The sequence below is a fragment of the Trachypithecus francoisi genome, unplaced genomic scaffold (assembly GCF_009764315.1).
Source record: "Trachypithecus francoisi isolate TF-2019V2 unplaced genomic scaffold, Tfra_2.0 Lachesis_group11, whole genome shotgun sequence".
In the NCBI taxonomy this organism is placed as follows: Eukaryota; Metazoa; Chordata; class Mammalia; order Primates; family Cercopithecidae; genus Trachypithecus; species Trachypithecus francoisi.
This window is the reverse complement of record NW_022681456.1, coordinates 44,080,735-44,107,986: the sequence shown is the minus strand read 5'-3', so window position 1 is coordinate 44,107,986 and position 27,252 is coordinate 44,080,735. Positions and strand designations below refer to the sequence as shown.

At 39.5% G+C, this 27,252-nt stretch overlaps 1 protein-coding gene and 1 long non-coding RNA gene across 8 annotated transcripts in view; one reads left to right on the top strand and one right to left on the bottom strand.

Moving 5' to 3' along the window:
• Positions 1–6,994: 6,994 nt before the first annotated feature.
• POC1B (POC1 centriolar protein B) overlaps positions 6,995–27,252 on the bottom strand; it is a 102,505-nt gene continuing 82,247 nt past the window's right edge. For 4 of the 7 annotated variants that reach the window (XM_033221105.1, XM_033221111.1, XM_033221106.1 and 1 more), the window contains 2 exons: positions 12,496–12,714; positions 11,076–11,469 (listed from right to left, as the gene is read on the bottom strand). In XM_033221105.1, the coding sequence (XP_033076996.1) occupies positions 11,257–11,469; positions 12,496–12,714 (432 nt within the window). In that variant the 3' untranslated portion in view covers positions 11,076–11,256. Of the gene's footprint in view, positions 8,527–11,075; positions 11,470–12,495; positions 12,715–27,252 lie in introns of those variants that run through there. The other 3 variants (XM_033221109.1, XM_033221110.1, XM_033221107.1) reach the window with 1 other exon arrangement.
• LOC117089652 overlaps positions 15,606–27,252 on the top strand; it is a 49,750-nt gene continuing 38,103 nt past the window's right edge. Inside the window, exon 1 of the long non-coding RNA XR_004439692.1 lies at positions 15,606–15,662. This is a non-coding gene — a long non-coding RNA (uncharacterized LOC117089652). The remainder of the gene's footprint in view (positions 15,663–27,252) is intronic.

The window sequence follows — 27,252 nt, the reverse complement described above, 5'->3', positions numbered from 1 at the left end:
GATCACTTGAGGTCAGGAGTTTGAGACCAGCATGGCCAACATGGTGAAACCCTGTCTCTACTAAAACCCCAAAAATTAGCCGGGCATGTTTTTTGGGACTGTAATTCCAGCTGTAATCCCAGCTATTCGGGAGGCTAAGGCAGAAGAATCCGCTTGAACCCGGGAAGTGGAAGTTGCAGTGAGCCGAGATTGCACCAGTCGCACTCCAGCCTGGGCAACAGAGTAAGACTCCATCTCAAAAAAAAAAAAAAAAAAAAGGTTTTTAATGTATTAAAAGCATTCTGAAATAAATACTTAAAAATCCAAAGATGCTCTCTCATCCTGCCATGTCTTGGTTTCGAGTTCATGAAAGGATCAGAGGGAGAGAAAAGTATGATCCCTCCCTCCCTCTCTCCCTCTCTCCCTTCCTTCCTTCCTTCTTCCCTCCCTCCCTCCCTGCCTTCTTTGTCTCACTCACTCTTTTCACCCAGGCTGGAGTGCAAGTGGCATGGTATCGGCTCACTGCAGCCTCTGCCTCCTGGATTCAAGAAATTTTCCTGCCTCAGCCTCCCCAGTAGCTGGGATTACAGGCGCCCGCCACCACTCCCAGCTAATTTTTGTATTTTTAGTAGAGACCTGGTTTCGCCATGTTGGGCAGGCTGGTCTCAAACTCCTTACCTCATGTGATCCACCTGCCCCAGCCTCCCAAAGTGCTGGGATTACAGGTGGGAGCCACCATGCCTGGCCTTTTTTCTTCCTTTTTTAAAATTTAGAAACAGGGTCTCACTGTGTCACCCAGGCTGGAGTGCAGTGGTGCAATCATAGCTCTCTGCAGACTCGAACTCCTGGGCTCAAGCAATCCTCCCGCCTTGGCCTCCCAAGAAGCTAAGACTACAGGAGTGCACTACCACTCCCAATTAATTTTTAAACTTTTGTGGAGATGGAGTCTCACTATGCTGTCCAGGCTGGTCTCCAACTCCTGGCCTTATGTGATCCTCCGACCTCAACCTCCCAAAGTGCTGGGATAATAGATGTGAGCCACTATGCCTGGCCTATTTTTATTCTAAAAAGCATTTTACTTTACTACATATTGGGGTTTCCTCTCTTACACAGACGTTGTTCAGTGAAGTTTAAGTTTTCTTTTTCATATTTTCTGTGTGATTGAGCGTTTTTATTTTATTTCCATTTTTATGATTTACTTTCTGCATATTTGGCATATAGAGTTTTGACTAACACTTACATTGTGTGGTTTTGTGTGGTTCAGAACATGACCAATCTTTGTTTAAGATACCCTTGGTCAAAAGAGTGAATTGTTTTTTCACTTCCATGCAGTTTTTTACATATATGTTAAGTCTGCCTCATTACCTTTGTATCATGTGAACTAAATTCTACTTTTGAAATGTTGATATTCCCAATTATGCGTTGCATTTCTGCCAATTATTTATTTATTTTTTCTTTTCAGATGGAGTCTCGCTTTGTCACCCAGGCTGGAGTGCAGCGGCACGATCTTGGCTCACTGCAACCTCCGCCTCCCAGGCTCAAACAATTCTCCTGCCTCAGCCTCCCAGGTAGCTGGGATTACAGGCACTCATCATGACACCCGGCTAATTTTTTGTATTTTTAGTAGAGATGGGGTTTCACCATGTTGGCCAGGCTGGTCTTGAACTCCTGACCTCAAGTGATCCGCCCACCTTGGCCTCCTGAAGTGCTGAGATTACAGGTGTTAGCCACCATGCCAAGTCAATTTTTTCTATTCATGTATTTTTTGCTTTATAAGTTTAGAAGTTTTAGGTGATCAAGTTATTTCTTTTATTGCTTTTGTTGTGAAATCTATTTCACGATGAGAAGAATCTCAAATCAAATGTTTATTTTTAGTAGGAACACATTTGAGATTTGACTCCAAAGAAAATGCAATGAATGTACCTTGCAAAGAAAAAAGTAGTTGTGCATATACTCCTGCCACCCGTGCTTCCCATTAACCTCTGCCTCTTGGCAAGCCATTGACCTGTTTTCCTAGTAAGCTCAGGCTGCAATTGTGTTAGCTGGCTGAGTCACAGCTGGGGCTTATGGAGGACAACCTGGCAATTACATTGTGTTCCTAGATTCACTGTACATTCATAAATCCTCTGGTGCATGAAGTCTAAAACCTCGTGACTTGCTAAGGCAAAGAGTTGTATAAGCCATGAAGGAAAATGAAGCATATCAATTATATAATTTCACTTAAAAATGTACTAGAGACCCACCTATTTTTATTATCAAATTTGCTCATGGATTGATCACACTTGTCAATAACCCTCAAATATTAGAATAACTGTTTTTTTCTCTCTCAGCAGCCAAATATTTCTACCCAGGAACAGATGGTTTATCTTCCTCTTAGATGCATAGAATTAGATGGGACTAACAACCTCCAAGTTTGCTTGACACATAAATGAAATGTTAAGTGAGGGTCTACACTATCTTGTCTTTAGAGAAAAGGCAGTAAGCAGATAATACCTGTTCACCAAATGGTCAAAGGGCAAAAATAGTTTGAGTTCCAGGCAAGCCTTTTTCTTAATGACATTTACTTGATTCACATTCCAAGCCCTTCCCCCACTTCTGGTTTTTGCCTCACTTTTATTTAGGATAATTATGACATTAGTATTCTTAGGCTGAAGTCCTCAGGAGTTGCTCAACTGCCAGCATTTGGCCAGAACCTTGAGGTTTTCTATGTATGAAAGGCTAATTTCTTTTATATAATCTTTTTTTGTTAATTTTTAAAAAATGCAACATTGGCTTTGAATTAAATATCACACATTTATTCACTACCACTTAGTAACAGTCACTATATCTGATTTCAGTAGTTACAGTTGAAATCATATTTTTTGGAAATGCAGTCCAGAGAAACAAAATGATTTATTAATAACAATAACAGCTACCATTTATTGATCACTAACTCCGTGACGGCTACTGTGCTAATCATTTCACAAATGCAGTTCACATTATTATTTTTACCTTTTATGGTTAAGGAAACTAAGCTTTGTGAATGCCTTCCCTGACAGTCACACTGCCAGAGAATGGCATAGCCAGAATTTGCAGCAAATTTTTCTGGCTTATAAGACTGTCTACATAACTGCTGAGCTACCTAACAAATGGCAGGTTATAGTAGTGTCCACTTAGCCCCAAATATCGAGTGTCTAAATGTTTGTCTATCCTATTTCTTCCAGCCCACCCGCCCTAGTTTTAACTGCTTTTGGCTTTAAGTGAAGCATAGAGCAATGTTTTAGAAAGAAACACTTCAATAAATGAAAATAAAAAACACTCATTTATTCAAAAATGAATTGTTGAGCTCCTCCTATGAGCCAGACAATGCGCTAGGTGGAGAATCTAGAGATGACAATGCCTGCCTTTTGGATAGGTTAAGTCATAGTGGAAGAGGCAGAGCTGCAACTGTATTACAGTCTCTGTTGTACCAGAGATAAGCACAGAATGCTGAGGAAGCACAACAGAAAAAGAATGCAGGAATATGCAAGCTGCCTTTTAAAGGATGAGCAGGGGTTTTCCAGGAAGAGAAGAGTTAGGTAGGGTGACAGGGAAAAAGCATGCTCAATGTAAGTGGAATTGGGAAGGGAGCGGCATGCTCCATCCCGTAATGGTGAAAAGTTCAGCAGGGCTGAGGAAAAGACGCATGATTGTGCAGGAAGGGATAAAGAATGTGGAAAAGGAGGCATGTTCGGAAAATAACCTCAAAAAGGTAAGGATTGAGGATAGAAGGCGGCAGTCTTAGAACACTATGTGAAAGACTTGGATATCTACAGTGTTAATTAGGCAGAGGCCAGACAGGTAACGTTCAGCAGCGGAGGGGGATGCAGGCAGTATGGAGTCGGGTATGTCTGCTCCACCCTGCCCTAGTTCATTGCTGCCATGGAGGAATACAGGCCCAATAGTTGCAGATCTTCTGATCTCCTAAGACAAGCTAGAGACCTTATTTAGTTAATATAAAATCTCCAACTTTTAAATGTCAGCAGGTATATAAAAATTCTTTTTTAAAAACAGCAGCTGTATTTGTGTTCATCCCACAGGCAAGTGGCTTGCTCTGTCTCTGGAAGAAATGAGTAGCAAAAGTTTGTATTAAAATTCCAAAGCCTTAGTAAAACTCAGAGGTCCTATCAACTAAATAATCATATATTGTTAGAAAGGTAAAGTCCACTGCACTCCAGCCCGGGCAACAGAGCGAGACTCCGTCTCAAAAAAAAAAAAAAAAAAAAGAAAGGTAAAGTCTATCAATTTACCTTCTTTTCACATAAAGTATACTCCATAATTATTGAATAAACAAAATCTTCCCTGAAGTTATTTTTACATATTCCACTAAAGTTCACTAACTGAACTTCCTATTTTCTTCTGTACTATTTAAAGAAACTAATGTTCAAGATTAAAATAAGAAATAATCTATTTGTAAATGAGATACAAACTAACCTTTGGTTTGTTAAAATAATTACTTGGGAGCCCATTACACTGAGGCAGCTCTAGCACCCAGAGTTCCTAGGTAAACAAACTGAAACCTAATTCAGAGTAAGTGGTCGTATCCTGGGAAGACCACATTTAACAAATCAGAACCCACCAACTAATCTCCAACTAGAGACGTTAAGGCTGCTGTTCCACTTTTACCAATCCAAACATTTTCTGTCTTGCTTCCTCAAACACCTTATAAAAGTTTTCCCCTTGCACTCCCTTCAGGGGAGCCAAAACGGCTTGCAGTTTGGCACTGTCTGATTCATGAGTCACTGTTGCTCAAATAAACTTCAAAAAATTTTAATGTGCCTCTGCTTAATAGATACATCAAGCAAATGAGAAGTTATCTTTTTTAAAAAAAAAAAAAAGCCTGTAAAACCTTTAACATCTACTTTAACAACTTGTGTAAGTCCAAGAGAAATATTTATGTGCAAGAAAATAATCCTATCTGTAGAAGCTAGGAAGACAGATATTGAGAAACCCTATTATGTTTCATTTGGTTGAGCCTACCCACTAGAAAGGAAGTGATAGCATCAGATGATGTGGCTGAAGATTAATATGGCTCCTTTGGTGTTTTTCCCCTATCACAGATATCCTGAAGACTCACTCCTGCTCAGCCACTCACATCAAATTTAGTTTCTTGAACTAGGCTGCTGAAGCATTCTGCTCAGGAATTAATCATAGCTGAGAAGCCACTTCAGGGGTGGAGGAGGAAAACAATCTGCAACTTAATTGTTGTCCTATATTCACACAATATACGCTGTGTGCCTACTACAAACTGGAAACCCTTCTCAGCTCTAAGATCCATCAATGACTGACAGGAGGAGTTGCTTACCAGGGGAAGACATGTGTGAACTGATGTATGTGTCGGATGGTAATAAGTGCACTGGAGAAAATGAAGCCTGGTGAAGGGTCAGGGAGTGAATGGAGGGTCACTCGGGCAGTCAGGGAGGGCACCTCTGAACAGGTACCAGGTGAGCAAAGGTTGAATGCCCTCATTGATGCCTGAGGGCAGAAAGTTCTAGGCAGAGGAAATGTACAGATGCCTTCAGGTGGGAACACTTTGCTTCTTCAAAGGGTTGCATAGAGGCCACTATGGCCAGAGGACGGTGAGTGAGGATTATTCAAGGAGAAGGAAAGGGAAGTTTAAGGAGGAGAGGTTGGGTCTTAGATTTTTTACTCTGAGATGGGAAGCCCTGAAGTGTTCTGTGCTGAAGAGCCATGTGCTTTTCCTCAGGCTTTTCAAGAACCAATGTGGTCTGCTGTGCAAAGGTGACATCAGGGAGACCAGTCAGGAGGTGCTATGGTTTGGATATGGTTTATTTGGCCCCACCAAGTCTCATGTTGAAATCTGATCCCCATTGTTGGAGGTGGGGCTTAAGGGAGTTGTTTGGGTCATGGGGGTGGATCCCTCATGAATGGTTTGGTGCCCTCCTTGAAGTAGAGAGCGAGTTCTCAGTCCCTGCAGGAACTGATTGTTAAAAAGAGCCTGGCACCACTCTCCCCTCTTTCCTTCCTCCTCTGTCACCATGCACTGCTGGCTCTCCCTCACTTTCCACCATGAGTGAAAGCAGCTTGAAGCCCTCACTAGAAGCATCTGCACTATGCTCCTTCTGCAGTGTGCAGAACTATGAGCCAAATACACCTCTTTTCATTATAAATTATCCAGCCTCAGGTATTCCTTTATAGCAACACAAAGGGAATAAGATAGGAGGCAACTGTAGTCTTCCAGCCAAGAGATTAGTGGCTTGGATGGTAGTGGGAGATGAAGGTGTAAGAAGTGATCAGGTGTTTTCTACATTAAAATGTCCTGAAGGAACGAACTGTGGGGTGTGAAAGAAAAGAATCAAAGAGGATTCCACGTCTTCAGCTTGAGCAACAGGAAGGAAAGTTGTCATTTTATTGCCACATGCAAGTCCAGGAAAGAAACTGCTAGTGACACTGGTTGGGGTGGGGAGTTAGAGGTAGAGGGCAGAAGAATTGGTTTTGGACCTATTTAGAGATGCCTATTAGAGTTCCAAGTGGAGACGCTGATCAGGCAGCTGGACATTCAAGTTAGGCAAGGGAGGGGCTGGAATCTGATGAAGATAAAGGAGATTCCTCAAATGCTAAAAATAACTAACTAACTAACTAACTAACCAGATAAGTAAAGAGGGGAGTTAGAAAATTGAGTCTGTTGAAAAAGTTTCAAGGCATCTGCATTTGTATCATCACTATTTTTATATCACTTATAACGTTCTGTGATGACTATAAAAAGTGTCTGGCAACATCAGGTTGTAAGAAGTGGCTACAGGTGGTTCCTAAAGTGTGGCCCTCAGACCACAAGCATCAGCATCACCTATGAGATTGTTAGAGATGCAAATGATTGGGCCCCACCTGATGCATGGAGTCAGCTCTGGAGATAGGGCCCAGGAAACTGTTTTGATAAGTTCTCCAGAAGATCCTCACATATTAAAGACTGAGTGAGCTGGATGATAAGATGTTTAGTACTTCTGGGTTTTAATCATTTAAAAAGAAAAGGAACAACTTTTTCTTTTAAAGCAAAAATGTCTTTATTGTTTCAAGCACGACAAAGTGAACAAAATTGATAGGAAATTTCATTTCTTAGTCTTCTCAATGAGGTTATAAAAATACAATGCCACTTAGTTTTTGTAAGCTCTTGAAAATGTCCAGAAGCTCACACTTAGAATGATATAAAAAGGCACTTATAACACACAGTAAGATACTTAGAAACCCACCTCATAGACACAATTGAAATTTCTTTGAGAAAAATTTCTAAATATAGAAATAAATAGGACAGCACTATTTCTTCTTTTCCAAAACACAGAATAGCATTTTCCCCCATGTTACCTATAAGCACCATAAATGTGGACACCTCCTCCCATTTTTGTTCTTGATACAGGTTGATAATGAAGCTGAAATTAATTTGCTTGCTTTTCTTCCATTTAATCTCAATTTGGTTAAAAATAAAACAAAATTCTTAATTTGTAACCAGGATCTTTTAGACTACCTGGCTCATTTTCATTTTGTTTTAAATCACAATTCATTAAATAGGAAGACGATGATGCAAACATTTTAAAAAGTACTTACTATTTAGCTGCTCAAATCATCCTAAGCAACAATATTTCTGAAGCGTGTGTACATACATGTGTGTATATTTTTAAATATTGCTGTTGCATCACTCTGGCTTTTTAGCATACTGAAAACACACTAACATAATTTTTGTGAACCATGATCAGATACAACCCAAATCATTCAGCACATTCATCTGTGATAGACAGGTGAGTTTCATTTCCTTCAGGTTGGCCAATGGATAAACAAAGTACAACATAAATCAAATAAAAAACCCACTGCCCTATGCCATATCTGTGCTATTAATTAAAATAAGTGTATTCTTGCTGTGGAAATTCTGTGGTCTGGGAATTTTTATTCGTTCATCCTTTCAAGGCATTAGTAAGAAAGGATAATTTTTATTTTGGACAGAAAGAAATATAACAAGTCAGATCAATAACTCATTATTTGCATGTAGGATGCTATTTTGGAGGTAAGTAAATTATTTCACCCCATGACTGTCTGAATATGGTCAATCTGAAATGACTTAACAGTGATATCCAGAGATTTGGTTACTTTCCTGGCAGGATTTGGCCTAGAAATGAAAATGGACATTTAAAATAATATGGGGAAAATACAGAGTTGCTTGAATGCTTATCACTTTATTACTGCAATCATAAATGATAGTAATTTAAATTAGTCCTTCACATTGATTTGTGTGTTTACATTAGTCCTTAGATATGCCTTTTCTGCCTTTTGTTCTGTTGCTCACCCTTTTAAGAAATGCCATGATAAATAGCACATGGTCGTGTTGTGTAGAGTATCTTGTACTACCTTCCTGAGTGTATGTACATTTGTTCATTTATTGTGCCTCTGCCCAACAAATGAAAATGAATTTTTTATTCAGCTTTTCTGTTGGACAGCACTGAAAAGCTTTTGCTGATTTTCAAGGCAGTCTTTCAGCTTATCCTCTGTCAAAGTCAGTCGCTGCTCCAAGATTGAAACAGTCTGTAAAAAGGAGGACAAAATAATCAATGCCTGGTCCTCTGGTGGTGAGGATGACAAAGACAATCTCTGCATAGGAAGGTGAGGATGACAATGACAATCTCTGCATAGGAATCCTTTTTAGAACTGGGATGCCCACCTTTCTACTAAGAAGTTGACTCAAAAATGAGCCCCAGAACTTGCTTTGCTTCTGGGCCCAACCACAGGGCAAGGCATTATCAAGCAGTTGGAGAAAAGAGAAGAAAGAAAGAAAAAAAAAAACAAAACCTAAACTGATGTGTTTGAGAAAAAAAGCAGCAAAAGATCAGACCTCTTATGCCTGATCTTCCAAAGCATCAAAACCAGGGAAGAAGCCACACAGTGTTCTAAGTGGTGCCATAAGCTACACACTTAGTGGAGAAGGGGAGGGGTGCCAAATTCCACATGCCAGCCAGATGCCACTGAAATGTCATCACTACTCATTCTGTCATAATCCAATCCATGGCAAACCATACCTATAGCACCGCAGATGGATGGCTAGATTGCTTTGAAAACATCATAACAATCGCCTCCAGTGCCCTCACACAGAAGATGCTAATATTTCCTCGTGGAGTTGTTAGGAGGATTGAATAAAATAATGCATGTAAAATGTTTATGCTAGTACTGGACACACATGGTTTGAATAATCCTGTACTCACTTATTAGCTAAAGGAGTTAGAACACATCCAGAATACATATACAAACACACACATATGTATATATATAAAATGTTAAAATATGCTTTATACATATGTTAAACTTGGGAAATCTAATTTTTTGTGATATTGGCTACTCTGTCTTCATTCTTTTGTATCTTTTTTTTTTTTTTTAAAACAACTTCTTATTATAAAATAGATTATTCAGGAACCCACACAAGGTACTTGTGTTATTTAATGGACTCTTATAAGAAATACATCCTCAAAACCATCACCCATAGCAAGAACTAGACTCTGCCAGCCACCCCAGAGTTGCCTTCCATGTGCCTACCACGTGACCTCCTTGCCCACCCTCTGTAACAGCCACTATCCTGACCTTTAAAATGATTGCTTTCTTTATGGTTTTATTTCTCAGGTGCATATCCCTAGACACTATAATTTTCTTTCCCATTTCAAGACTTAATGTGTCACTTAAAGTCTCTCTTAATTTACAGGTGCCCACCCTCTCCCTCTCTTTTCTTTACAATTCGTCTGTTGATAAGCTCAGGCCATTTGACAAGCTCTGAAACTGCACACTCAGGGTGCAACTCAGCCTGTTCTTCCATCTTCTATCTATTCTCTAAGTTGGCTGTTGGATCCAAAGGCTTGATCAGGTTAGATGCCTTGGAAAGACTACAGGTGGTGGCCTGTTCTCTGATTAGAAGGCAGATTAATAATGTTTGGTCATTTCTCATGAATGTCATAGTGACTCAATGTCTACATCTATTAATTCCTGGAGATTGCAAATGATGATATTCTAATTCTATCATTAAAACATTTTGTTAGTTGGGATAACTAATAAATAAGAGACGTTTTCCTCATCTACTACGTGGTTACCTAATGGTAGAGTTCATGTAGGAAACACATGACACTTGCTTGGTATTTAGTCAACCAGTTTTAAGATAAAAAAATTGAATCCCTATCGTCTTTTGAATGTAACCAATTTTTAAAGATATTATTTAATAGCTTTTGCCTTTTCATGTTTTATACAATCTATAGATCATTACTAATTAAAAATAATAGCGATGCTGTTAATACATTCTACCATTTATTGAGTGCTTACTATGTGCCAAGCATTTTATTAGACACTTTTTTTTTGAGACAGAGTCTTAGTCTGGAGTGTTAATGGCTTGATCTTAGCTCCCTGCAACCTCTGCCTTGTGGGCTCGAGCGATCTTCCCACCTCAGTCTCCTGAGTAGATGTGATCATAGGTGCGTGCCACCCTGCTTGGCTAATTAATTTTGTTGTTGCTGTTGTTGCAGAAATAAGGTCTTAGCACTTTGGGAGGCCAAGCTGGGCGAGTCACTTGAGCCCAGGAGTTTGAGACTAGCCTAGGCAACAAAGCAAGACCCTGTCTCTATATAATAATAAAAAAAAAAAAGAAATGGGGTCTCACTACATTGCCCAGGTTGGTCTTGAACTCCTGGGCTCAAGCAATCCTTCTGCCTCAGAGGTCCAAAGTGCTGGGATTATAGGTGTGAGCCATTGTGCCCAGCCCTTCAGACACTTATACATTATCACAGTTCCAAATGCTAAAAGTTATTTATACATTATTAACACCTTTAAAAACGGGTTAACTCCATCTGTCTACCATCTAAAACATAATTTCATTTAAATGTATTTCTAATTATAGTTCATTAACGATAAACACCCTCCAACTTAGTTAGGTGTTGTTAAGTCACCTGTAATTAACGTAAATCAGAATGTATTTATTTTACTTGCTGCTTGCCCACAGAGTCACTGCTCCCCTTTTGCAAGTGTGTTGTGCCTGCTTCTAACCTTTCTAATATGTAAAATGAATCCATTCCCTAAATATTAAAAATCATACAGAAATTCAATAAAGCTTAAAGTGATTTATTTAGCTTTGAATCCGGTAAAAAGGAGGAGAAATAGGTCATGAAACTGAAAGACCAGGGAATGGAAAGATTCACTCGGAGAGACCCTAATGAGGACTGAATGTTGAAAGGTAACAGTTTAGGTGAGGAAGTTATGGCAATATAGGAATCAAACCAACTACAACTAAATTTGACATAAAGTGAAGAGGGCAATGGCCTTTAAGGAAAAGAGATGTCTGATAAATACAGAGAAAGTCACGTATAATACAATATTAGAAAATGAAACTAAGTGATTTTTAACATGATTTTCTTTGAGCAAATCATATGATGACTCCAAGTTCTCACAAGGCTCTTTCTCACAATCTGTCAGATGCCTCCAAAGGCCCTGAGGTGATATCTACAGGATAAAAATATTCACTTAAATTAGTGGTTTTCAACACTGGCTGTAAAACAGAATCATATGGGAGTTCTTAAAAGACTGATGCTAGGGCCTTATCCCAGACCAATGGAAATGGACTCTCTGTAGGTGAAAACCAGGTATATGTACGTTTTTTAGCTGCCCTAATGATTATAGTGGACAGTCAGGGTTGAGAACCAATTGGGTGATTTCTATGCAAAAGTTATTTCTATTTGAAATATTTTTTTTCTGGACAAGTAATTGACGTCTCTGTAGTTCATATTTTACCATCTTTTTATATAACTTGCTACTGTCCACTCCAACAAATATTAGTATCTAGTATTCTCATTCTACACATCAAAGAGGAACAAGAGAAGACTTATTCAAAGGGAACAATGAATCAACAGAGCTGGAAGAGAAACCTTTGGTGTATCCATTTCAACATACCACTTCCCTTACATTATGTCTATACCTTGTAACCAAGAATTTTGGTATATTATTTAAGATCCACTGTATTTTTCTTTGCAAAGGTAAACTGGCCTCCAAAAACTGGGTAATATTCTAACATGGGAATGCAAAACCATCAGGCCTGGAAGATCACTGCATCAATGTAAGAGGCTTTGGGATAAGAGAAGTTAAATACTGGACAGTGAGAATATTTTCAGAGTAAAAAACTACAAACATTGGCAATTTTCATACTAAGCAGAAATGGTTACTCCCAATACATTTTTCTTATGGCTCTAAATTATTTTTTACGAATGGCTTAAAGTGTGTGTGTGTGTGTGTGTGCATGTGCACATACAAATGCATAGGCTCCGAGTTTATCTCTACAAGATAAACTCTTGTAGGCATTGCCGCCTTGAGTTTGCTTTGCCAGTACAGAATTTAGGGCATTGCCACCTTGAGTTTGCTTTGCCAGTACAGAAAAATTTCCCCTGCTCTGCTAGTTCTGCAACTTGCTGTATCCAGAATTGTTTTGTGTATCTTACCCCCAAGTGCAATGCATGCAACCTGTGTCATGCCCACCTGTGTCAAAACATTGAGTTGTTCCATAATATGCTCTAAAGCATCAGTCACAGCGAGAGGTATGCTCCTTTGACTCTCACAGGGGAGGTCACTCATGTCTTCTGTTTTCTTTTTCATGGTTGTTGGTGAACATTCTGGTGACAACAAGGAAGGGTTCAAGAAATATCCACAGGCCTCTTCACCCTTGTCTGGCAGAGTTCTACCACTGGTTTCTGTTGTCTTTAATGTCACAGAAAATATAGGAAGAGTTATATGTTCCAAACTTTAAAATGATAGACACAAAAGTTTAAAATACTCCTCTTCTAAAAAGCCCAGCCTTACACTGAAGATTTATCCTCAACTATAAGAAATTATGGAAATTACTATAATTAAATAAGGAATTATTATAATTATTTTACTAAGGAAACAAAGCTGAACAGAGAAAATTCACAATTTTCCTTGACTTTCTTTTCAATGAAACACACTTTCTATACACTGATCTGAGGGATCTACCGTTAAAAAGATTGTTAGATGCAGTTTAACTCTTAGTTTAAAAACAACATTCACATCTATTAGGATGACTTATCAAAGAAAAGGAAGATAACAAGTGTTGGTGAGAATATGGAGAAATTGAAACACTTGTCCATTGCTAGTAGGAATGTAAAATGGTTCAGCTGCTGTGGAAAATAGTTTGCCTGTTAGTTACTCCCAAAATTAAACAAAAAATTACCATATGATCCAGCAATTCTCCTCTTAAGTATACATCCAGCAGAACTCCAAAAGCAGGGACTCAACTGGACACTTATACTTGTATAGCAATGTTCACAGCAACATTATTCACAATAGCCAAAAGCTAGAAACAACTCAAGTATCTATCGATAAATGAATGTATACACAAAATGTGGTATAAACATACAATGAAATATAATTCAGTCATAAAAAGGAATGGAATTCTAATACATGCTATAACATGGACACATCTTGAAAACATGCTAAGTAAAATGAGCCAGACACAAAAGGACAAACATTATGTGATTGCACTTATATGAGGTGCCTAGAATAAGCAAATTCCAAGAGACAAAAAGTACAGTAGAGGTTACCAGGGGCTGGAGGTAGGGGTAATGGGGACTTATTGCTCAAGGAGTAGAGAGTTTCTACTTGGAATGATGAAAAAATTCTGGAAATAGATAGTGAAGATGGTTACAAAACACTGAATACTGTGAATATACTTAATGCCAGTGAATTGTATACTTCAGAATAGTTAAAATGATAAATTTTACATTATGTATGTTACCACAATAGAAAAACCAAAAGTCCTCCATATGGCAATGAACAATCCAAAAATAAAATTAAGAAAATAATTCCATTTACAATGAAATAGCATAAAAATATTTATGAAACAATTTAACAAAAGAAATGTAAGGCTGGGTGTGGTGGTTCAAGCCTTTAATCCCAGCACTTTGGGAGGCCAAGGTAGACGGATCACCTGAGGCCAGGAGTGCGAGACCAGCCTGACCAACATGGCAAAAGTCTCTACTAAAAATACAAAAATTAGCTGGGTGTGGTGGTGCATGCCTGTAATCCCAGTTACTCGGGAGGCTGAGGCATAAGAATCACTTCAACCTGGGAAGCAGAGGTTGCAGTGAGCCAAGATCACACCACTTCACCCCAGCCTGGGTGACAGACCGAGGACATGTCTCAAAAAAAAAAAAAAGAAAAGAAAAGAAAGAAACGTAAGACTTGTACACTGGAAACTATTATACAAACCATCATTGAAAGAAATAAAAGATCTAAACAAATAAACATCCCATATCCCAAATTCATGAATCGAAAATCTTAATATTATTAAGATGGCAATACTCCCCACATTGATATGCAGATGTGGTGCAAACCCTATGAAAATTCCATTTGTCTTTTTTGCAGAGGTTGATAAGCTGATCCTAAAACTCATATGGAAATGCAAGAAACCCGTAACAGTTAAAATAATATTGACGAAAAAAATGTGAAGGACTCATACTTCCAAATTTCAAAACTTATTGTAAAACTATAGTAATTAAGACAGTGTGGCACTGACATAAAAATAGACATATAAATCAAAGAAACAAAATCGAGAGTGCAGAAATAAACCCTTCCATTGATGGTCTGTTGATTTTTTTTTTTTTTTTTTTTTTTTGAGACGGAGTCTCACTCTATCACCCAGGCTTGAGTGCAGTGGCTCACTGCAAGCTTCACCTCCCAGGTTCACGCCATTCTCCTGCCTCAGTCTCCTGATTAGATGGGACTACAGGCACCACCACCATGCCTGGCTAATTTTGTTTGTATTTTTAGTAGAGATGGGGTTTCACCGTGTTAGCCAGGATGGTCTCAATCTCCTGACCTTGTGATCCACAGCGCCCAGCCAGTCAGTTGATTTTTGACAAGGTTGCCAAGACAATTTAATCAAGAAAGAATTATCTTTTTGACAAATGGCATGGGGAAAACCCAATATCCACATTCAAAACAATGAATTTGGGTCTCTACCTCACACCATATACAAAATTAACTCAAAATGGATCATAAAGGGCTGGGCATAGTGGCTCATGCCTATAATCCCAAAGTGTTGAGAGGCCAAAATGGGAGGATTGCTTGAGGCCAAGAGTTTGAGATCAGCCTGGACAACATAGGGAGACCCCATCTCTACAAAAATTAAAAAACTTAGACAGGCATGCTAGTGTGTGCCTGTAGTTCTAGCTACTCAGGAGGCTGAGTCAGGAGAACAACTTGACCCCAGGAGTTTGAGGCTGCAGTGAGCTATGATGGAACCACTGCACTCCAGCCTGGGCTACAGAGTGAGAAACTCTATCTCTTTAAAAAACAAACAAACAAACAAACAAACAAACAAAAAAACCACATCCTCAAAACGATCCTATTAGTATCACTTTGAATTACTCAACTCCATATGACAGAGAAAAGCTAAAACTGTACTGAAAACATCCAGAAGAAAGGCTCCTAACAATCACAGATCCTGAAAGAACAAGTTAAAATAAAGGATTTTTAATGCTACCCAGTCATACTTAGAAGCATCTATGGACCAACCACCTATTTATGCTCTGAGCTAAAGGAACTAGGAAGACAACATACAGCACTTATCTACATGGGTCTGCAGCTACTGAGCTGATCGCAAGGACTAAAATGGGAGCACTGTAGAGGTGAGTATGGAAATACAAAGGATTCTCTAAGAAATCTGGACTCATGATCATAGTCTGCATTCCTGATCCTAGACCTCACTCACTGGGGACAAAATATGGATGTCCATGCTCCACAACCATCCTCACACCCAAACAAATAGTTTCTGCTCAAAGGATATGCTTTAAAAAACAAACAAACAAACAAACAAAAAACATTGCTTCTGCTCTGCCTGCAATGGCTTTCTCTGCCATCCTAGTATGACTGCATCTTTCTTGACCTCCAAATTTCAGCTAAACTGTCACATCTTCAGAAATGTAGTCCCTGCCCTGACCACCCTGCTGAAGCCGGACCTTTCATTCTCTAGCATGGCATCCTGATGCTTTCCTCCATAACTGCCCAGAATTTGTATTTATATATTTGCTGTTTGTCTATTGTCTGTCTCCCTCACTAGATTACTATGTTTACTCTTCTCATCACTGTATCCCTTGGATCATTTCGAGTACTTAGCAGAAGCTTGAATATTTTTGAAAATGTTAACCACTTGTATACAGATTTTTTTTTTGAGTCTCGTTCTGTTGCCCAGGCTGGAGTGCAATGGCGCGATCTCAGCTCACTGCAAGCTCTGCCTCCCGGGTTCACACCATTCTCCAGCCTCAGCCTCCCGAGTAGCTGGGACCACAGGTGCCCGCCACCACCTCCAGCTAATTTTTTGTATTTTTAGTAGAGACGCCAGGATGGTCTCGATGTCCTGACCTCGTGATCTGCCCGTCTCGGCCTCCCAAAGTGCTGGGATTACAGGCGTGAGCCACTGCGCCCGACTGTATACAGATTTTATTACTGCTCTCACAGATGGAAACCAAATTATCTATAACCAAGATGGTTTTTTGGAAAAAATATGCATCACAACATACCTAAATATGTATATACATGGCCACAAATATTATTAATCATATTGTAATAAGAGCTTCAGCCCTTCTTGGAAAAAGGCCCCAATTTAATTAACAAATCAGTCACTGAACTCTGGAGGTTTGCAGTCAAGGTCGTTAGTATAGAAAGGATAATAGGAAAATTGGCAAAGACGATTTAAGACCATAGACAATCCAAGCAATAAAAGACCTCCAATAGGTTTTCTTGTTTGGGACCAGCAAAAAATACATTACTATCATATCACATATGGAAATGAAAGAAAAAAGGGAAACGCATATGGGCAGAGAGAAAAAAGGGTGCCAGCTCTCCATCCTACAACATTAGCCAACTGACATCTCTCTCTGTCTCTCAAAGGTATTGGAACCTAGGTATTAGCAGATTCCTTTCTACCAACCAACCCTGTCTTTATATCCTGTTTGTATAGGAGAAGAGTGAGATGCACAGGGTGGGGGAGGCTCAGTACATTTCATTCATAAACACCTTTTAAAAAGGTACAAAGGGAAAAACATGGTGTTTAAGATTCTTGGCTGATAGAAGTCCAGCAAGTGAGTCTGTAGTACCTGCTTCTCTCAGCACATTGAGATACTCTCCTATTTCAAAGGTGCTAATATTCAGTTTTGAATAAATACTTACTGAGCATCTACCTATACATACTACCATACAATGATACATGTACATATGGTATGATGCCCGCTCTCAAGGATTCTCTGTTGTGATGAGAGAATTCAGACCGGGCAGGGCCTAAATCCCCCACAGTGCCTGGCTCATCTCTGGCATTGCTGAAGGAGCATGAAATAAACAAGCAGACAAAACACAAGCAAACACATGATTGTAAGACTGCAGAAAAAACAAATGCTTTGGTAATTCATAAAAAGAAGAAATCACATCATGCTCTCATTTCCCACCTCTTACTTCTTTTGCTAACACTGTGTGATACAGTGAAGCAATAGTAATACAATCATTGATTGATCCTACAAATGAGGACCTCCTATGGTAGGCATTAGAGCTACAGCAAAGAACAAGACAGACATGGTTTCTTCCTTCATGGAGCTTACAATACTCTGGGGAAGTACTTTATCAAAAAGGCAACCACTACCCTTACGTTCTTCTTTGGATAACCCCACGGCTGCCATCTCGAAGATGGGAAATGCATCCTCATCAAGGGCAAAGAGTGAATCTAAGGGCTGAGAAATCCTTATCTGTATAGGTCAAAAGGGTTCACTTTTCACCTGAACAAATGAAATGGAGTAAAAGATACAGATCTGACTGATGCAAAGAACTATGAAAGTCCTGAGAACTGAATATAAAACATATCACATCCTGGGGACAAATGACTCTTAACAGGTTCTTTAAATACCATGGTTATTTTTAACACATACATCTTCATTTGTCACTTATTTTTGAGGATGAATTTAATGCATCAATGAAAATTGAAAATTTTGGCATTGCCGAACACCTTTTTATTAGAAAATTAACCATTCAACAACATAACCATGGTCCACACATCTAAACTATTATTATTTACATAATTAACAAAGGAACATTCAAGATGCTGCGGCGCTCAACTACATGTGAAAGTTCATATATTATATCTATTCCCCTTCCTCCTTTCCTTTTCTCTCCTTCTCCTACCACCCTTTCCACCACCCACCCTCTGGGCTGGCGAGTCAGAATTAATCACTAGTGCCATTTCACTCCCACAAGACTTCGTGCCATCAGTAGAGGATTTCTCACTCCTTATGATATTTGTGTTTATATATCGGTATTCCCCATTAGATTCTGAACCCCTTGTGTGGGGTCAACAACTTTATCATCTCAGGTGCTTGGCATAGCACATGAGACACAGACAAAGCTCCACATTTGTTGAACTGAATTTAATTGGCTGCCCTGCATCAGCTGAACCAATCACAAAAAATTAAATATTAGTAATTTGATAGTATGTGGAGAGAAATATAACCCCCCAAAGTTAAACTAATGCCATTTTCTGCTAAAAATTACAATCTTAAATGCCTTCTCAGAGGTACAGTGAGGGAGCAATGCAAGCATATATTATCCAACTGCAAATCACTGGTAGATTTTTATCCCCTAAAGACATACTTGATAGCTTCTGGCTGAACAACATAAGGATTTTTCTGACAAATGTGAATGCAAAAGTAGGCATTTCACATGTAAAGATAATTAGTGACTTGAACTTTAGATATACATTCAATCAGTTGGTTAAAATAGTTTTGATTTACGACTAACGTTTCTACTTTTGGTTTAATTCTGTAAGTAGAGAACAAAACAGATAAAAGGCAGAAAAGTATCTAAGCCAAAGCGAGTTTCCCATTACTGAAGGTTCTAAAATAGACTTGGGAAGGTCATTTGTCAGAGATATTGTGAAAGATATACAAACATCAAATCAGGAAATTCAATTGAATGCCTTTTAAAGTCCTTTTTATTCCTGATGTTCTGAGATTTTTAAATCACTACACACACACACACACCACACACACACACACACACACATGTATGTATAAAACGTCTGCCTGAAATAGACTAGAATAACAACAACAACAAAAAGCCTTTCGCCTGGACAAAAATAAAAGCAAATATTATTTTTCAAAGAAAGAATATATCATTTATTTTCAATGATAAAATTTCGAGTAGGGATTGGAAACTTCAATAAGCTCTACATAGGATCTAAGGTAACGAATACATGCCATCTGTTCAAGGAAAATTATTTTATTTAGCACCTATGTGCCAGGTAAAATTCCAGGTACCAGAGATGCAGGACTGTGTTCATTTCCTACGGCTGATGTAACAAATGACCACAAACCTAATGGTTTAAAACAACATAGATCTATCATCTTACAGTACTGGAGATCGCAAGTCCAAAACAAGGGCTTGGATCTTGTTTAACGGGGCTAAAAACAAGGTGTCAGTAAGCTGCATTCCTTCTGAAGGCTCTAGGAGAGAATCCATTGCTTGCCGTTCCAGCTTCTAGAGGCTGTCCACATTCCTTAGCCTATGGCTGCATCACTCCAATAACTGCTTCCATTGTTACATCTTCTCTAATTCTCATTAATCCCTCTGTCCCTATAAGGACCCTTGTGATTATATGGGGCCCGGCCAGATAATCCAGGATAACCTCCCCATCTCAAGAGCCTTAACTTGGCCAGGCACGGTGGCTCATGCCTGTAATCCTAGCACTTTGGGAGGCTGAGGTGGGCGGATTGCCTGAGCTCAAGAGTTTGAGACCAGCCTGGGCAACATGGTGAAACCCTGTCTCTACTAAAATACAAAAGAAATTATCCAGACATGGCGGCATGTGCCTATAGTCCCAGCTACTCAGGAGGCTGAGGCAGGAGAATCCCTTGAACCTGGGAGGCGGAGGTTGTGGTGAGCTGAGATCGAGCCACTGTACTTCCAGCCTGGGCAACACAGTGAGACTCTCTTAAAAAAATAAATAAATAAATAAAAAGGCTTAACTAATCACATTTGCAAACCCCCTTTGCCATGTAAGGAAACATTTTCATAGATTCTGGGGATGAAGGCATAAACATTTTTGAGGAACAGTTGTTCTGCCTACCTCAAGGAGTGAATAAACAAGAGGCCCTGCTATCGTGGTTATACCCTGGTGGGGACCACATGTAGATATGTGATGTTACGCTAGGCAACAGGGTTAGGAAGAAAAATAAAGCTGAGCAAGGTGCTATGTTATGATGTAGCTACGCTGATGCAATTTTTCATGGAGAAGTGGTAAATAAATTTTGGACATGTTATGTTTGAGACGCCTATTAGACTTTCAAGGGGAACAGTCATTAATACAATTAGAAATAGATGATTCTAGATTTCTGTGGAGAGGCTGGGTCTAGAAATATACATTTGAGAGTTACTGGCATATACATCTTTTTATCCATGGGTCTATATCACTAAGAAGGAGCGAAACGAGAGAAGAGTTGCAGAGACTTTAGAAGGCAGGAGCAGGAAAGGTGACTGGTGGCCCTTGAGGCTGAAGACTAGTTGCCCAGGAGTCAAGTGAGGAAAGAGCTTCCAGGAGGAAGGAGTGATCACCAGGATCAAGTGCCACACACGGGTGGACCGAGATGAGTCCTTGGGACCCTGACATGAGTGGAAGAGTGGGGATGAATGCTTGATTGGATAGCACTCAGAAGAATGCAAAGTGAAGAAATAAAGACAGTGAATCTAAGTCACTCTTTTTTTTTTTTTTTTTTAAGAAGAACTTTTGCTATAAATGGGAGAAAAGCAATGAGACAGGAGCTGGAAAGGGATGAGGGGCCAAATGAGGTTTTCGTTTATGAAGATGAGAAATATATCACAAATGTGTGCTGATAGAAAGAGCAAGCATAAAGAGAGCACTGATGACACAGGAGAGTGAGGGGATAACTACTCGATAAATGGGCTGGATAGACAGTGGCTGAGTGCCCATGGAGCTTTGTGTAAATAAATTTATGGTGAGACCAGCCAAGACGGTTGTCTAGTGAAATCCAGCCCCTTGGGTGTAGGCATGCAGGAGCCAGAGAAACAGATTTAACCCAGGTTGGCATTTTTCTAGGTGAGGACGACAGACGAAGAAAGGGACAAGACCATGGATGTAATGATGGACCACAGAATGTAAGTTGGGTAAAGGAGGCCCAGACACAGGGAGTAGGCAGTGTAAAGCAGGAGGCTTGTTGGATGGAGGTCTTTCTGGGGCTGACGAATTACCAAAATGGGAGGACTAGAAGAGTGTTAGCCAAAGAGTGGGAGGCTTTACACTAAGTTTGCCATCAGCACAAAGGACTCAGATAGTCCCAGAGTTCATCTGAGAATCTTGACAAAGAGGATGGCTGCCTGTCAGAAGTGACTCAGAGTGCTGCTCTAAATTTGGTTCGTTTCTTAAGATCAAAAGCCAATGTTGACTAAGCAGTGGATGGATCCATTCGGGAAACAGAAAAAGGAACTGTAGACTCACCCAGATGGGGCTGTCACAGGACCACAACACAGAATTCATTTTCAATTCCTAACATTCTTGAAAACATAGGCTGTTGATCTTGAAGGAAAAAATGACAATTTTCTGTCTTCTGAACAGTGTATTATGTATCCTTGTAGGAACATACTCATTTGATCAAGTCTGATTGACTTAAAAGTATGACTAGGATATAATCAAAAAATGTCATGTGAAATTTTGTCCTCCAAACTACATTTGCTGAGTTAAGACTTGTTTGTGCCTCAGGAGAAAACATACATCTTTTTCTCAAAGAAAGAGCCTTCAGCTTTGGGGATAAGATTTTATAGAGGACTTTGCTTTTTCTTCTTGAGACCTAATTGGAAATTGCATTTGTATCAGAAGACTTGAAAAATATACCATGTAGCTATCAATTGAAATATCCAAATGATTAATTCAGTCACCTTAGAAAAGACAGCTGAGGCTACAAGTCTACTGTCTGCCTTTGTCTTTAATCTTTGTTCTAATCTCTAGAGAAACCTATTAATTTCGAAGTCACTAATGGGTAGTATACAGCTAGGACAAATGGAATCTGTACAAAAATTTCCTTCTATGTTTCACTTATTATATGATTAAGAAAACACAAACCATCAATTCCTCAAAGGAGGATCTACTTTCTAATGCTGTATGCTGATCTAAAAGTGCACTGCACCAGAGATATCTTAATTAACGATAAAAATACTAACCAAAATTATCTGGGAGTAGGGGACAAAATGAGTAACAGGTAGTGATAGAGAATTAGTGCTCTCTCTTCTAATATTAAACTAAAAAGCCTACAAGTGCATGATATTCCTAATACTCCAAATGAACATAACACCAACTTCCTGCATAAAATTTCCTGCAAACTCAAAAGGGAAAACAAGTAGCCATTACTTCTTTTGTGAACTGTGCCATTACACTTCGAAGGGTGTTCAGAGTAAGGGATCCATCCTCATTATCTGTTCCATATCAAATTCAACAAGAATCTTTTATACAGCATGCTAAATGAATGGAGAAAAGATCTGTAGTTATCTTTCACACTGTTCAACAAACCCCAAAGAAAAAAATAAGATATTTTCAGATGTAGTTTTAAAAGGGATAAAAGATTTTCATTTTCAGGCAGCTGAGTGAAAAATGTATTTAATATATATTTTTTAAACTTAGCAGACAAAGATCTATCATCTATTTTAAAAATCTAGTTCCATTGTTTTACTGGATGAAAAATGATTTCCCAACAATAATATAGGAAACCAATCTAATATCAATTAGATCTATGAAATTAATCAAAAATATTTAACCCTATGATAAAGATTATATAACTGGATACAGTTGAAATACTATGGCATAAAAATCTCCAGGAAGAATGGCATTCTTTTTTTTTTTTCTGAGATGGAGTCTCACTTTGTTGCCCAGGCTGGAGTACAGTGGTGCCATCTTGGCTCACTGCAACCTCCGCCTCCTGGGTTCAAGCAATTCTCTTGTCTCAGCCTCCTGAGTAGCTGGGATTACAGGTGCACGCCACCACACCTGGCTAATTTTTGTATTTTCAGTAGAGACGGGGTTTCACCATATTGGTTAGGCTGGTCTGAAACTCCTGACCTCAGGTGATCCACCTGCCTTGGCCTCCCAAAGTGCTGGGACTATAGGTGTGAGCCACCATGCCCAGCCACAACAGCATTCTTAAATTGCTTATGAGTAGAGTATCAAATCCTTCATTATAAATAACAAAAAATAAGACTCTATGATAACACGATGCAGTTTAAATATATTTCCTCCATATATTTTCATGTGTAAAATCATGTAGGTGTTTTCCTCCTTTCTTGTTTTGCTGGTGGAAGAAACTCAGAAACCAAAGATAATAAACACAATGGCTACGTTTATATAGAAATATTTTTTTCCCTGTAATTACCATGGGGAAAAATGGCCCACCAAAAATAACATTCAAATTTAACCATAAAATTCAAAAATACTTTTCATAGATGCCATAAGTCAAAGAGAATATGAGCTAGATTCTTTTACTTTATAACAGAATGATGAAGAATTATGATAATGTATCTTTTCTCAAACACGCATATGCGTGTATGTATATGAACATACACACAGATGAGTAAGCAGGAAGTTTTTTGTTGTTTTTTTTTTTGAGACAGAGTCTCACTCTGTCACCAGGCTAGAGTGTAGTGGCGTGATCTTGGCTCACCACAACCTCCGTCTCCCGGATTCAAGTGATTCTCCTGCCTCAGCCTCCTGAGTAGCTGGGACTACAGGTGCCCGCCACCTCGCCCGGCTAATCTTTCTATTTTTAGTAGAGGCGGGGTTTCACCTTGTTGGCCAGGATGGTCTCAATCTCTTGACCTTGTGATCCGCCCACCTTGGCCTCCTAAAGTGCTGAGATTACAGGCATGAGACACCGTGTACAACCGCAGGAAGTTTTTAAAGAGGAAGTCATGACACCACTAAAGCATATCACTAACATTATGACATACTTTATACTAAACAAAACCTGTTATGTTTCATAGCCATTAAACATGATGGGCTTTATCCATTTCAAATTTCAGTCTCAGAATTTACCAAATAACCAGCATGATTCACATAAGCATTCTTTGCTGGGCACAATGGCTCATGCCTGAAATCCCAGCACTTTGGGAGGCCAAGATAGGTGGATCACCTCAGGTCAGGAGTTCGAGACCAGCCTGGCCAACACTGCAAAACCCCATCTCTACTAAAAATACAAAAATTAGCTGGGCTTGGTGGCACATGCCTGTAGTCCCAGGTATTTGGGAGGCTGAGGCAGGAGAATCGCTTGAACCTGGGAGGCAGTGGTTGCAGTGAGCCGAGATCGTTCCACTGTATTCCAGCCTGGGTGATGGAGAAAGACTCAATCTCAAGAAACAAACAAACAAACAAACAAACAAACCCAAAACCAAAAAACCAAATAAGCATTCTTTTAATGATTCCTCTTGATAAATGAGGTGCAATTAATGCAGATCATCTCTTCATCATTATCATTATCACATACTATGGAGCAGCAGTTTAGGGGTCACCCTGTGGGACCAAGTGTCCTAATCAATCAAGTCAAGATTCTCAAATCTAGATTTCTGTACTGGATATTCTACACCCAAGCCCTGTCTCTTCCTGTCCTAATAAACAGTGCCATTATCTAGCCAGCAGCCAAAAATTGGCGAGATATTCTTGACTTTCGTCTTCTCCCATGTACAGTCAGTAAACAGAACTTATTGACTCTTTCTCTTCAATACCTCATGAGCCAGTCTGCTCTTCTTCATCCCCTATGCTACTGCACTAGATCAGACAGTTGCCACCTCATGTCTGGATTACTACTGCAATTGCCTCCTAATCTTCCATGCCTCTAGTTTTACCTCCCCCTAACCCCTCCTTTTTCACATCTCCAGAGTAACTGTTCTGAAATCCAAATTTGCTTTTGTCACTCTCCTGGCTAAAAATCCTTCACTGGTTCCCCCAGTGGTCAGAAGAATCCAAATACCTCCAAAAACCTTCAAAACACATTTGAGATCATTCACAATCCATCCTCATCTTCTCTCTCTTGTCTCATCTCTTGCTGTTCCTCAACCTCATGCAATGCTGAGGCAAACCTGAAATGTCTAGTTTCCTGAATTCACTCCCCTCTCAGAGCTTCTTGCTTTTGTACTTTCTGAGCTCTGTCCTCAATCCTCTTATTATCAGGCAAAGTTTTACAGAATCAGCTCAAGTATCACTCACTTTCGGGAAGCTGTATCTGTAACTTTTCTGTCTTCCACTCAAATTCTCCAAGTACATGTTTGACACCCCCCCTCCCCCCACCATACAGTTTCTTTACTTAAACACTCCACTAATTACTCCCATAGCAATTTAGGCCCATATCATTATTATTGCACTTGCTCTTTCATTTGTACATTCTCATTGCTTGGTATATAACAGGTACTCAATAAATTTACTAAATAAGATTTTAAAAATTGGCCGGGTGCGGTGGCTCACGCCTATAATCCCAGCACTTTGGGAGGCTGTGGTGGGTGGATCACCTGAGGTCAGGAGTTTGAGACCAGTCTGGCCAACATGGTGAAACCCCATCTCTACTAAAAATACAAAAATTAGCCAGGAGTGTTGGTGTGGCCTGCAGTTCCAGCTACTCCAGAGGCTGGGGCAGGAGAATTGCTTGCTTGAACCTGGGAGGCAGAGGTTGCAGTGAGCCGAGATGGTGCCACTGTACTCCAGCCTGGGCGAAAGAGTGAGAAATCATCTCAAAAAAAAAAAAGAGAGATTTAAAAAATCTATTATAGCTGACTCCTTTTCTCACTCTTCCCTCTACTCACTTTTCTACTCCCTTCATACTGGTTCGCATCTATATTTCTCCATCAAAAAAGCTCTTCAAAAGGTTACCAGTAATCTCCACCAAATTATCAAACATTTTTCAAACTTTCTCTGGACTTTCGACAATGCTGACTCTATTGTCCTCTTGAAACTATCCTCCTTCCTTGGCTGCCATGACAACACTCTTCGGCTTCCCTGTTACCTACTAGTCCTTCTCTGCCTTCTTTGCAGGCGACTCTTTCATCAGATCATTTTATTAAAATTCCTCAGGGAATAGTCCCAAACCCTCTTCTGATTCTATACTTTCTACTCAGGCAATGGTATCTATGGTTGCTGCTTCAATTACCACATACATGCAGAATACTCACTCATTCTTGTTTCCACTCTAGACCTTTCCTTTAAGCTGCAGCACAGATATGTGTACACAATTGTACATCTGATAGATACTCCTGGATGTTTCAAAAGAACATCAAACTCAGTATGTCCAAATTGGAACTTGAAATCGCAAATTTGGTCCCCTTAGGAAATCCCCTACTTCAGTGAATGGCATGTAATTGTACAAGCTAAAAACCCAGGGATTATCTTTGCTAACCCCCTTCTTACCCCTGCTTACATATCTCTCAAACGAATTCCATTCTCTTGATTTCCACTAAGATGATCCTAATCCCAGCTACCTTCAGTTTTTGTTTGGACTATTGACTTTTTCTTTTAACTGGTTTCCATGTGTCTATTCAGCTGGCAGGAAGCTTGTTTTCAAGCCACAAAGGGCAAAATCATGAAAAGGCCTACATGCCTGATTCCTATGACCCTCTCTAAGCTTGGCTCACATAACACTGTGTCCCACTCCATCTCTGGGTCCCAGACTTTTTACAGGTCCTAAAGTAACACAAGCTCCCCCACAGACACAGCCTTTGTATATATTCTGTCCTCTGCCTAGAACATTCCACGTCTCCCAACTCTTTCACTTCAAATCCTATTGAGGCTTTAGATCAGCACTTCTCAAACTTTAATGCACACACAAATCACCTGGGGATCTTACTAAAATGCAGGGTCTGATTCGGTAGGTCTGGGGTGGGACCTACGAATCTGAATTTCTACTAAACTCTTAGTTGATGCTCAAGCAAACTGTCCATGAATCTTATTTTGAGTAGCAAACTTTTATTTTATTTTGTTTTATTTATTTATTTTTTGAGACAGAGTCTCACTCTATTGCCCAGGCTGGAGTGAAGTGGCATGATCTTGGCTCACTGCAACTCTGCCTCCTGGGTTCAAGTGATTCTCCTGCCTCAGTCTCCTGAGTAGCTGGGATTAGTGCACAACCACGCCTGGCTAATTTTTTGTATTTTTAGTAGAGATGGTGTTTTGCGATTTGGCCAGGCTGGTCTTAAACT